This window comes from Pseudopodoces humilis, chromosome 22, assembly GCF_049639895.1.
Source record: "Pseudopodoces humilis isolate 2021_Gansu_Grassland_sample_001 chromosome 22, ASM4963989v1, whole genome shotgun sequence".
NCBI classification, from domain to species: domain Eukaryota; kingdom Metazoa; phylum Chordata; class Aves; order Passeriformes; family Paridae; genus Pseudopodoces; species Pseudopodoces humilis.
The window spans coordinates 742,098-755,072 of record NC_142221.1 but is presented as its reverse complement, the minus strand read 5'-3'; the positions used below and the strand labels follow the sequence as shown (position 1 = coordinate 755,072).

Here is a 12,975-nt window from a genome sequence, read left to right as displayed (position 1 = left end):
AGGACAGCGTGGGGACAGCGTGGGGACCAGCATTGCTCAGGAGTTTCCAGGCAGAGCCATTCATAGCCCGGGCAGCAGGCTCTGCAGGGCTGCTGTAATGAGCCAAAACAGAGCACCCGGAGCCAGAGGAACTCACAACTACCATTAAGCAGAAAAGCACGAGTGTGAACACAAGGAAATACAAATTAATTGGCTTTTCACTGTCACAGATGCTGGGGCTTCCATCCCAGAAAGAGTCAGAGCAAACATATGCATCGCCTACTCGAACATATTTACTTTTAAATTTAAACTCCTCCGTTACCATCATTCCATGACAGTATCAAACTTTAATGACAGTTTATTCTAATTGTAGTTCATCTGTTAGAAGTGCTTTAATCACAGGGCTTTAGCTTTACAGTTTATTTTATCTTTTCAATTCTCCCTATTTTAAAATGTATGAATAAATACATATATGTGCAACCAAAATACTTACACACCTCCCTTTATAGACATTTTTTTGTCCTGTTCTCCTGCCAGCAAGGTAGGATGAGGAAGAAAAACCCCAGCAAGGCCCACAGCTCCTCTAGCAGCTGTTTTAGAACATTTAAGTAAGGAAATTTGACATGAAATGTGGTGCTGACACTGACACGTCAGAAACAGGATTTTCAAACACAACTCAGATCTCTCCTCCCCAGTTTCTCCTCAAACAAAGATGAACCCCAAGCAGAACTCTTCATCTGAGAGTCTCCAGGTTTCGAGGGGTAACCAAAACTCTGCGTGAACAAATCTAAAACATGGGAATAATCAACCACAACAAAAGCTGGGTCTGTAACAGACTGTGCTCCCAGGTACCAGGGGATGGAATAGGCTCTTTTCCCTGGCCTTGGCAGCTGTAATTCCTCTGATTCTGGCGGAGAGACTAAAATATGATACGGAGACTTTTATCTTTAAGTTCTATGCCTGTTTCTTGAATCTTTCTCTTTTCTTATTATTGAGCTTCCTGTGGCAGTGAAATAATACACTTAAACAGACCAGGAAGATTATTTTAAACTATTTTTGGTCACTTTACACATTTTAAAGAATGCAAAAAGCACTGGTTGACAGCTGTTAGGGACTTGAATGTTATTGCAAAGCAGCTGTTTTCATTTATCGAAAAAGTATTAATCTTTCTCCAAACTCACAGAACACTGAGCTAATAACTCTCCCTCTAACCTACGGAAAATACAGGTCATGTCTGTGCAATGTTGGCAGAAGGTTTTGTTTATAACAATTAAACTTGTAGAGCATTTTGTTCTTAAAAGGACTGAGCCTTTCTGGTCGGGGGCTGCTGCAGTTGGAGGCAGCTATTAAATAATAATCAGTAGCATGTTCACCCTGCAAAGAATTTCTACTTGAAATCAGACAAGATTAATCAGAGGAGACTTCTCTGTTCACTAGAAATTTTAGATGAAGAGAGGCTGACACAGACCAGGAACAGGCAGGATTATTCCAACATTTCAGCATTTTATGATGTTTAGTTTTGTCTCTCATCTCCTTCTAAGAACATTCGGTTTTTATATACTGACATCAATGCTTAATTTGTTTGAAAACAAAGCCTCTGCACACATCCTCCCTGCATTGTTATTTACTTTACATTAGTATTTATAGTCCATTCAGCCGAGCTCTGGAGGAGAAGGCAACTGGCATCCCAGGGAATGTGTTTGTTGAAGAGCAGCAGGAATGAGACAGCTCACAGGCAGGGAGATAACTTCCAAGTGTACATATAGTTCCTGCACATATTTAATTTGAGAATCACCATGGCATCAAGATACATGAAGTATCAAGGATGAAGTCACCATCTTTCTTATGTTCTTAAAATCGTAATCCATGCAAACGTATTTTACAGGGAATATTGAGTGCAGGCTTTGATGCAGATATAAAAAGCCTGATAAGATCTCCTTGCCTGCTGCACACTGTGGGCTGCTGTCAGCCTCAGCTGAGCCATGGGATCAGAGCATGGGCTGTGCCTTCCACCTTGGAAGAACTGTGCCTGCCTTGGTCCCACTGAGCCTCCCTAAAAAAGCAGATTTTAAAGTGCACGTCTACCACAACCCAAATTTCTTACATGTTAATGGGGTAACATATGAGTATTGGTGAAAGTAAGACCAGCAGAAACACACACCAGACTGACTGAGCAGGAAAATCATTTCCCAGTACAGCAGATTAAGTCCTAGGGGTAATGGTGTTTTACAGTTCTGCAACATGATCTGTACAAGCTACAAAACTTCCTCTGCCAAGCCTGAGGGTGGGATTTTCAAGCATGCCCAACAGCTACCTGCTCCAGAAGTGAATGTTAAGGCTGTTGCTGATCTCTGGGGAGCAGAATTATCCCAAGTACTAAAACACCCAAATCTCACCTTCTAAAACAACTTTTCAGGACTCGGTTATTAGAGCTGCTCAAAATCCAGACAGCATGGTATCTGACATTTTTACTGATAAATTCAAGGAGAACAGGAAGCTCTTATGCTCCCAGTCTCCAGCATGTGAGTTCTTTTCTGCAGATCTGCCACACTGCAGAGATTTTATATTTACACCATCAGCTGCTGAAATGCTTAAAGAAAGGAGATGTAGGCATGGCAGGATTATACAAAACAATCCTTAAAGCACCTCTGGACACCAGGGTTCTCGTTATCCCAGTGCTTGAGCAGTGCCAGGCCCATGCTGTGCCCAGCCAGGTCCCTGTGGCACTGATGGAGCTCCCAGCTCTGTGGCTGGGGCATCACCCATCCTTGGGCTCTTTCTCTCCCATTTGGGCTATTTTCAGAAAACCCTCCTGCATGAGCAGTGCCCCTAAGCCCCCTCAAGGTGCTCCATCCTGGATTAGACCAGTCTCCCCTAGCAGCTCATCCCACAACTGCGGTGTTTTATTTCCAGCCCTCCCATAAAATATGCCTGTGCAATCCACGCTGCTGAGCACGCAATAGGTTAAACAAATTGATGATAAAGTATTCGACTTCGTTAGTTTTCATTACCATAAGAAAACATCAATTACATTTTCTATTTTATGAGTGTACACAGGGGAATCCATTACAGTAAGCCAGAGGTTGCACGACTCTCTGCTGCTTCTTTCCTCAGCAAAAAGAGCAGCTTGTTTTTGAAGCCAGTGACACCAGCCCAGAGGAAGGGAAGGCACACCAGCATAGCTGCATGGACAGCTCCTATCCTGATTTATCCAGCCTGGCTCCAACTAATTAAACATCTGCCTCAACGATTTCCTCTGCAGATTTATCTTCTCCAGTATGCAGCCCTGACTGGTGTTTGCAGGCTTCTTCCTAACTTGCAGCCATTCCCTTGCCCTTCTCCCTGTCGGTTCTTTGGGCACGTGGCAGGAGATGATCCAGCATTCCCATTAACCTGTGGTGGCACAGGTCAGCAGGTCCCACAGTCCTGCTGCAGGACAACCACATCCTCTAGGAAGGGACTCGGGGCCACGGCTCTCTCAGCTGCAACACATCCAGTTTTTTCAGCACCTGCACTTCCCCCTGAGTGGCTCAAATGTTATTATTGTAAAATGGTCAGAGTTCATATGTCAAAAGCCTTGAGACACTGAGAAAGAAGAATTGCAGGGAAGGTAAAATAGTTTGAACTATTTGCAATAATTTTATCTAAATGGAGCTAGGCACAATCAGAATATTGCTTCTGTTTTTTCAGGCCTCTTTCTATGAAGCAAAGGTTGTAGCCTACTTCTGTCTCCTACTGACCAGTATTTTGCTGCAACAAATAATTTTTACTGGCTGAACAAAGTATTTAGAGAAAACCGGTCTCGTGTTTCAGCCCTGGTCATGATGAACAAACCCTTCCCAACTGTACCACAGGAATTCCTCAAATTTTCCTCACCCAAAGTAGCCAACCCAGGTTTGCATTTTCCTACCAATTTAGGACCAGTCTGGAAAATGTCCTGTAAGTCAGTGGTGAAAATAGATCAGTAAGCAACTGCTTCTACCAGTATTGGAAAACAGCATAAGCTGTAATGTAATAAATTCATCTCTCCTGCAAAGGCTGATCTGGAGGCCCATTGAAGACAGGCAGAAAAGCTCACAGGCATTTCAGTTTTATTAAACTATTCCAAAAACTTTAAATAAACACAGTCTATTTTTGGTAACAACCTTTTTAAAATCAGACCAATCAGCTGTAAAGGAAACATTGCTGAATGAGGAGAAATGCTTCTCCTAAATTATATCTTATCTTTTATTCAGAACTTTGACATCCTAATCCATTGGTTAAGAATGACCTGAAGCACCCTGGTCCAGGCCCGTGCTGTGCTAATGCTCTGATCTGCAATTCCATTTATCCCTGCATCTGACAGTGACAGAGGCACATCCTCTCCAATGATGAGGGATCTGCTAGATGAGGAATGATGGCAAAATTTTTTCCTACTCCTGCTCCAGTCTCTCTGTGCCCACTGTGGTGGCATCCCTGGGTTCTCCCTGCCCTCACAGGATTCCCAGCTCGTGGCAGATGGGACTGGCATGGCCTGTCTGGATCCAGAGGGTCCCCTCTGTGCACACAGCAACAATTGCTGCTGCTGCTTTAAAGATGACAGCAAGACCCTCCTAAGCCCTCCCACCCCCACAAAGCCTGATAAGCAACATTTTGGGAGAGGAATGTAATTGGGAATAAGGAAAGGTTTGGATATTTTTTTTTTGAACCACTATATACCCTGTTCCTGCAAAGGATTCTGAGCAGGAGGGCCAAGGCAGCGGAAGTGAATGTATTAGCTGAAGGAACAAATGCCAGGTCCATTCCTTTTCTAAACTACTGAGCAAAAGAAACAAAGTCAAAGCAGAATCAAATTTCAAATGGACAAAGAATATAACATCTGTTACACGAAGGGGGAAGCAGTTTAAAGACCGAGCTAAGTGAATCCTTTAGCAACCTCCCTTCAGGGAAAGGAAATCTGACCCCAGGAAATAAATAAAAGTCACCCAAAAAGTGAACAAAAGAGGTGTTTGAAAAAACCCCAACACCATTCATCGCCGCTAACGACTTGTTCATTATGAGTGATGATGGATAAAGACTTCTCACGCTGAGATGAAATCAAGATTTATATGCATTGTTTCCTCTCCCAACTTGTGGGAAGATCATCATCATTTAATTCTATCTCTGCGGCCAGTGATGGGCATCCAGAGAGCTGGTTATCACACGGCGCAGTCAGCTGGCAAGGGCCGGGACGTGCCGCTGGCACATCTGGACGGAGGCGCCGCAGCCCGCGGTGAGTGATGGCTCCTGGCCACCCTCCAAATTGCTGCAGACTGGCGGGGCTCCTCTCCACCCCCAGCACTGCTCCTCTCCACCACCACCCCACCAACCCCCCCCCGCTTTTTTTTTTTTACGAGAATCAGATTTTCATTGCTCCATTCAATTGCTCTTCTCTGCCATTTTTTACAGCTCTTATCGTTCCCTTGGAATATGGCCTTGAGACAGCTCATCCGTGTCCTTCACTGTGTTATCTCTTCTAACTTTTATTAAAACTTCAGCTCTCATCTGAAGATAGCTAATTAAATCCATGACAGATTATACACACATTTAAAAACTGCACTGAACTACTTTTTCTAAGGAGAACAGGGTTTATTTTCTTTTCCCATAGTTAAAACTGAGGGTGTATAAGGAGGTTTCATTCATTTACAAAGACAAGATCCTTATCTTTCCCGCTATATAGATGGGTTTATATTAAAGTTCCTTTGTTGCGTGACAAGACTCAGTGCAATTTCTCTCAGTAATTATTTCTTGTTGCTGGAAAGATCTCTCAGCCTTATGCTTCTGAAATATATACACTAACATATATGTGAATGCACATCTACCCCCCAGAAAAACATTGTTTAAAATAGAAATACAAGCACTGTACATTTTCCCTTTTTAAGTGTTCATATGCTTTAACTATAACAGCACTATTTTGATAACATTGCAGAAAGTAAATTTTTCTTTTTCACTACAAGTAACAATGAATCCTTGAAATTATTTAAAATCGCACGAAGCATAATTTTCTTACATAAGTTAAAAGTATATTTGCAAACTCTATCATGGGCTGGACTTGCTGTACTTCTACCCATCATCCCAAATTACCATGAACTGGTCTTGAATGCAAATGGCTTTGTTATCATAAATAAATATTTGCAGGAATGGATATACTGCTCTGCAGCAAACATTATGCAGCTCCTGCACTGTCAGCTTTGTGCCAGCATGGAGAACACAGACCTGTGCACAGAACTGCTGTGAGTGGGGCTGGGACACAATCCCCCAAATCTGAGCAACGTTCACAACAGTTAAAAAGAGATATAAAATATACTCATGGAGAAAACACCCTGCCCTCTAGAAAGTACGATAAATAACCCACCTGAGCCTCTCTGTGATCCCTTCCTTCTCTTTAAGGCCTTTTGTAAGATATCCTTCATGGTGACCTTCATACTGTCCACCTGAATAAGTGAGAATCCATGAGCAGCATTTCTGCAAGACAGATGCACATGCAGTTTTACAAAACAATCATCACTGGCAGCTCCCCGCAGCCCTCGTTAGCTTCAAGCAAAGCACTCGTTAGGCACACGGTTAACGAAGTTGGGCTGTGAAGGGAAGTTAAAGGAGAAACCAAGCAAACTGCCTTAGCAAGGCAGGGACAAAACCAGCCAAAATGGATTGACATTCAAGGCAAGGGGTGTAAGGATTTTCCTCATTTATTGTTATTTTGGATCGCTTGGTGCTCAGCATTAGAAGAGAAAAACGAGCCAATGTGCCTGGGGGGCTCCTCAGCTTGTGTGTGTGGGGTGTTTTGCAGCACACAACAGGGAAGCAGTTTGCAGTGGCATTTTCACCCGTGTCCCACACGGGAAAGCCGTCAGTGACAAGCAGCAGAACACCCCTCAGTGACAGCAGCTTCGCAGCACTATCGAGGTATTACTTCCATGCAGTATTTCCAACCTAAAGGGATTTCTTTGGACACGTGTTTGTGAACACAATGGCACAAAATCTCCCAGAAAGATCCAAGGCAGTGGGTGCTTGTCCTGGCCATCACCCATGGGAGAGGCCACACAGGGGAAGAACTGCAAAGAGCATGGGGACAGCTGTAGGGGATACTGCTGCCAAACACCAAGAGGGGCAGCCCTGGGGAAGCAGAGAAGATGACAATATAATAGAAGGGACTCTGAACGAGCACATCAGTAAATTTTGCCCCTTAGCCCTCGCAGTCAGTCTCGGCTCATGTCAGTAGATGTCACTGCAGACAGTTCCAGGGAAATCCAAGAGCTGAAGGCTCCCACCGGAGAGATTGCTCTGCATGGAAAAAACTGGTTTGCAAAGCTATTTGGGCAGGAGGAGGAGCCTTGTATCTGGCAACCAGGAATTTTAATCAGGGAGTACAGCTCTATATGAACATCACAGCTGGAATATTTTTAAAAGCAACTGGCAGGCAAAAGCAATCCAAGCAACACAAGTACATCCTGAAAAACAAGCCCATATTACATGTCACTTTGAAACACAAACGCTGGACTAGAGGTTGGAGCTCAGGTCATGTCAGATGTGCCCATGCCCATGCCGTGACCCAGCTGGGATGGAGCCCTCACCATCACTGCTGTGCTCAGGGTGCTCACTGCAGCGTGACATGGGGCCAGCAACCCCCTGCCTGGGCACAGCTCAATGTCCTGCAGGCCCCTCGTGCTCTTGGGACCAGCAGCCAAGCCTGGGCTCAGGACATTCCCCCCTCCCTGGAGTAAGATTCCCTCTCCTTGGTTGTGCATTGGTCTCATCTGAATTTCATTTTCAATTCCCTTTGTTCCTGGCAAAATGAAACTGCCTAAAAGCCCCAAATTTATGTTCTCCAGACCATTTATTATTTATAACTCTATCTTACTCATCTTCAAACCAAATAATCCCAACCTTTCTGTGCATCTGCTTTTCCCTCTGTTTCTGCCACGTGTTCAGTGCAGCAGGAGCAGAGCTGAGGGAGGGAGAGCCACCAGTCTGCAGGTGACACTGCCATCCTGGGAACAGCCCCATGGCTCAGAGACTCTGGCTAACACCTTCAATGAGCAGAGATCTTCCCCAGCACTTCACTGAGGAGCAAATTTCCCCTGAAGCTGCCATGGACCCCTATGACCTGCACAAGCACAACAAAACACCTGCCCTTCGCCCAGCAGTGCCCTGGCCAGCCCCTCACTTCCCAAAAGCCTCACAGCTTCAGTCCCAACCAACCTGCTGAGCAAGACTCAGTGGATTCTTTAAAGGGAGAAATCTATTCTACAGTTATAATCACTGACAGGAAACTACCTTTGTGCTTTTATTTAAACAATGCAAAGTTTCTCGCTGAGGTGCTACATTAAAAGCCCTCCATGCTGGACCAGGCCATCACAACACCTGGTCCCTCCAGGTAATTCATACAATGCTCTGCAAGTCCTACAGGAATTTTCCAGGAAACTCCAACCTAAATAAGTAAATTAAAATACTCCAGGTTAAAAAGAAATCGCAAAGGCAACAGAAGTCTTCCAAAACCGGCTATGGCCAAAACAACCAGAGTCACAATTGTAGCCTTAGTACAAAATTCTTTTCAACATTTTTCACCCCAATCAGAGCAGGCCTGCAGCCCCCTTCCCACTGGGCACAGTGACCATCAGCAGATGGCCCCAGCTCAGGGCTGCTCACGCCCACGGATCGGGAACATCCCAGAAACAGAAGATTTTCTCTCAGTTCCTGACACTTCAGCTGCTAAAGAGCACAGGCTGCTGCGATCCCGCTCGTGTTCCAGGCCGAGTGGGCTCGGCCGACTCTTTCCATTGAGCAGCTGGCCTGAGAACTGTCAGACTGATTTCCCTGACACTCCATTACTAACCCCTGCCCGAGCCACGGCCATTCTTTGCCTCAGAAGCTGGATCTCATCCCAGAACAATCTTTAAAAGTTTATTTTACTGATCAAAGCAAAATAAGAAAGCCTCTGTGTTTTGCTATATTTAGTGTGCGAACTGTGAGTGAGCGCTTGGCAGGGCAGTGAGGCGCAGGGCACACCCCGCTTTTGTAAACTCTTGGCTATTTGCTCTGGAGCAGAGCCAGAGGTGCTGAACCCCCATCCTGGTCCAGCTGCTCCCTTTCCTGCCCTGGCTCCCCTCTCACAGGGCACCACAGAACCTCAGTACAACACTACAGCACTCGGCAACCCTGCACATCTGAGCCGGGGGAGGACTTAAGCCCAGACCAAAATGCTGCTGCCGTCATCCTGGGGCCATAGCAGTGGGTCAGAGCACGTTTCCTGTGCCCAGAGGAGAAGCCCTGTAGAATGACAGATTAGCTAGAGTGGGAAGTGACCTCTGGAGATCACCCCATCCATTCACCTGCCCAGGCAGGGTCACCCAGAGCAGGGGACACAGGAACATGTCCAGGTGGGTTTGGGGTGTCTCCAGAGAGGGAGACTCCAGGCCCTCCCTAGTCAGCTGTTCCAGGGCTCTGCCACACTCCATGGAAAGAAGTTCTTCCTCACGTTGAGGTGGAACTTCTTGTGGTTTAGTTTAAGGCCACCACTGCTCCTTGTCCTGTCACTGGATGTGCTGCCAGGGTGTCCTGAAGGCAGGCTTGGCACAGGATCTTCTGGAGCACCACCAACCCACCACACCCTGCCTCGTGTGACTGCAGCACAGGAGGCTGTGCTGGAGAAACACACACCCACCTCACCTGAGCACTCCCCAGCTTGCTCTGCACTGGCCACGGACTGTCCTCACTCAGCCCCATCCCAGCACATCCTTAACTGCAATCACATACAGCATGTTTTACCTCACTCTGCTAAGGTGTGATACCTTTATTTTAAGTCAACACACTGAAAATAGGACAGACAAGCAGATGCTGGTCAATCAATTAAAACTGCTGCTGGCAAATTGGAAGCCAAAGAAATTCCTTAGCTTGTATTTTCTGTCATTTTGCAAAAACATACCTGGGTGACAAGGTTAAATCAAGCAAAGGAAATCCCTGGCACTTATCATCCACAGGCATTACTGATAAATTGTGCAGTGGAGGAATAAAGGATTACCTTCTGTATTTTTTCATTACACTTTTCTTTTGTTACAGAATACATAAATCCATTGTGGCACAATGTAATATGTATCATCGTGCTACACCTGTGGACGTTTCATAACGGCTGCCATGTCTGTGCAGTCAGGAATGATAAGTGAACCACCCGTGAATGTTAATGATAGTGATCATTCTGCAGTAACTTGGCTTTCCATCTTCTTTTACAGCCTCTGCGCCGGAGCCAGGGTGGCAAGGTTCAGGAGAGGGGAAGGGAAACAACAGCAGAGACAGAAGCTACAAAGGGCTCTCCTCGTGGTGCTGAGGTGCCACAGGAACAGGCAGGGTCCTCCCTTTTCCCACAAAATAAAACAACCTACACTGGAAGGACAAAAGGTTTCTGTTCTGAATGAGAACTTTTCAAAAAGCCCCTTTCCAATCTGGAGCAATTTTTAAAATTTTTAATTTTTAATTATTTTTTTTTAACACAGAAGTGGAATTTATTTTCCAGAAGTGGAATTTATAGCACTTAAAGCTCACTGCATAACCAGCTGGCACGGCTGGAAGCGACTAATAGCAATTTCCACTTGATCAGCACAAAGTCAGAGTTAAGACTCAAAATCCCAGCTGATGCAATGGATTTACCTTAAGCTGGGTAATTTTTAAGATAAAGTGCACAGTGATAGGAACCAGACTAACTAATGCCAGCCACAACTTTTATTCTGAGCCTAAATGGCCTGCTTTTGTGCATCTCAGGTTGGCCTTACATAGCTCTGTGCACCATTGGTTTAGCTGGATGCACTGTGACACCACTATAACAGTCCTTAGACCTCGATCAAGTTTTCTGGTGCCCTCCTACCCCTCCCTCTCCACTACCCTGGGAGCCACATTCTTAATTTTGCACCCACAATAACTGTCTTAAATTTTATATTAATATTCTGAAATGTACTTTGCAGATTATCCACCCCATGTATGACCCAGGAATGGGCCTTTTGGGGAGTGCTGCTGGAGTCCTAGAAAAAGCACATTTCAGGGCATTGAACTGAATTTGCAAATGCATGATGCAAGTCTGGTATTTTAAAAGGGTTTCAAACCTCAAACTATCAGGTATGGCAGAGGTGCTGCTTTGAAAATTTGTATATAGTAGTCAAAGCAATTTAAGTACAATATCAAAACAGAAAAAAAAGTGCTACAGAGCAGAGGAACTGGATGCCAAATTTCCTCCATGTGCCAACTGGCAGCTGAGCTACGGCTCCTCGAAACACCATTAGATCAAGCGTGTCAAGTTCCAATAATAAAATTTCCAAGGGAAAAAGCCCTAATGATGGCTCAGATTTATTTTAAGCCTTTCAGGTATGACCTCACCACCTCAAGAAGTCTGTATTTCCATGGATGTGGTGCTTTGTTTGGCTCTTCCTGACAAACACCCTCGACAGGAGAGCGGGGCCATGTGCGAGTGCCGTGCCTGATGTTGGACAAAGCTCTGCTTTCCACAGCAGCCACCTTCCAAAAACATAACTCGCTAGACTAATGGGCAGTGAGCAGCCAGAATGACTGCCCTCCGTCTTCTCCTTGTGTAACTTTGCCAGAGTCCTTGGAACTTGCCAAATTCGGTCATGCCTGCTTAGCTTGCTCGACTGATTGTGCCAGAAAAGAAAATAAGACACAGATGTATTTGAGCTCTTTGAGATGCCAGTAAGAGCGACAGCTAATGGCTTTATTTCGACCCTCCCCTACCAGCTGGGCACAGGTGGGGGGATAATGAGGTCCCTCTCCCTAATCAAACTCAATTATTTACTACTCTGTACAGCCACAAAGACATCCACATCCAGCTCGGAATATAAACTGCACTGTGGGCTACTTCCAGCCACCACCTCTGGGTATTTATAACTAACTCAAGTGGCTCAGAGTTTGCCTTGGCAGGAGCTGAAGTGTATAAAGTTCTGCAAACTGTTTCTGCTCAAACATGTCCTGCTGAAGCGGGGTCCCTGGCGGGGTTCCACCGCGCTCAGCTCGGCAACTGCACAACGTCAGACAAACAGGACGGGGAGACCGGAGATGAGACATGGCTCCAGCACCGAGCTTCTCACAAGCATCAACATTTTTCAACAGTGATTCAGTATTAATAAACATTACAAGTCACAAGGCTGACATGGCAGCAGCTGAGATACTTCAACACAAGGAGGATAAAAAAAGAGATGCAAAATATAAAACCACAATTACATGCACTGGTAAGGTGACAGGGGAGGAAGAAGACATAGAATTTACAACAAATCCCTAAAAAAGATGGCACACACATTTAAACTTCCAGAGGTAATAACCTTTTGATCAAGTGATCAAGTAATGCTTTATTCTAGGGCACACATTAAAAATTCTAATTTAAACTAATTTAAATCTATCTATTTACACAGTAATCACAAGCCATTTAAAATTAAAATGTGGACACTGGAACCAAACTGACCCTTCAGAAGAGCACTGCTTATGATGCAGCTGTCCTGTATCTCCTCAGCAGCACCTTCCAAGCTTAGAAGGACGCTCCTCACATCAGCACAAATGATGGTAAACCAAAAGATTTTGCATTTTCCTGCAGCACCTGCAGCTGGACCCTAGGCAGAGCTCTGCTGGCTAGGCTGGACCCCTGAGGTCTCTGGGCTCCCACAGGAAGGGCAGTGCCACCTCCTGCAAGCCGTGACCCACAGCTGCTCACTGCACACAGGCCCCAGCTCAGGCTCCCAGCACAGCACTGGGGGCAGCGAGGGGGCTGGGAAAGGGGACTTCTTCCAGATGAGAAATCAGCAACAATTCAGAGTTGTCTATTGACAGTGACCTCCCCTTCCTCACCATGGCCTCCATGCAGCACGGCCCAGTATCTCAGCCTTGAATAACTTACTTGTGAACACTGGGGCCAGAATGTTTTATTTCCCAGTGCCCTAATGCAGTGGAACAAAGTGAATGTGGCCTTTGGGAATACACATGGGG

General features: G+C 45.5%; 1 protein-coding gene across 5 annotated transcripts in view; it reads right to left on the bottom strand.

Moving 5' to 3' along the window:
* MAPKAP1 (MAPK associated protein 1) overlaps positions 1–12,975 on the bottom strand; it is an 83,593-nt gene that overhangs the window by 29,732 nt on the left and 40,886 nt on the right. For all 5 annotated transcript variants that reach the window (XM_005529151.3, XM_005529154.3, XM_005529153.3 and 2 more), the window contains exon 7: positions 6,353–6,462. In XM_005529151.3, the coding sequence (XP_005529208.1) occupies positions 6,353–6,462 (110 nt within the window). The remainder of the gene's footprint in view (positions 1–6,352; positions 6,463–12,975) is intronic.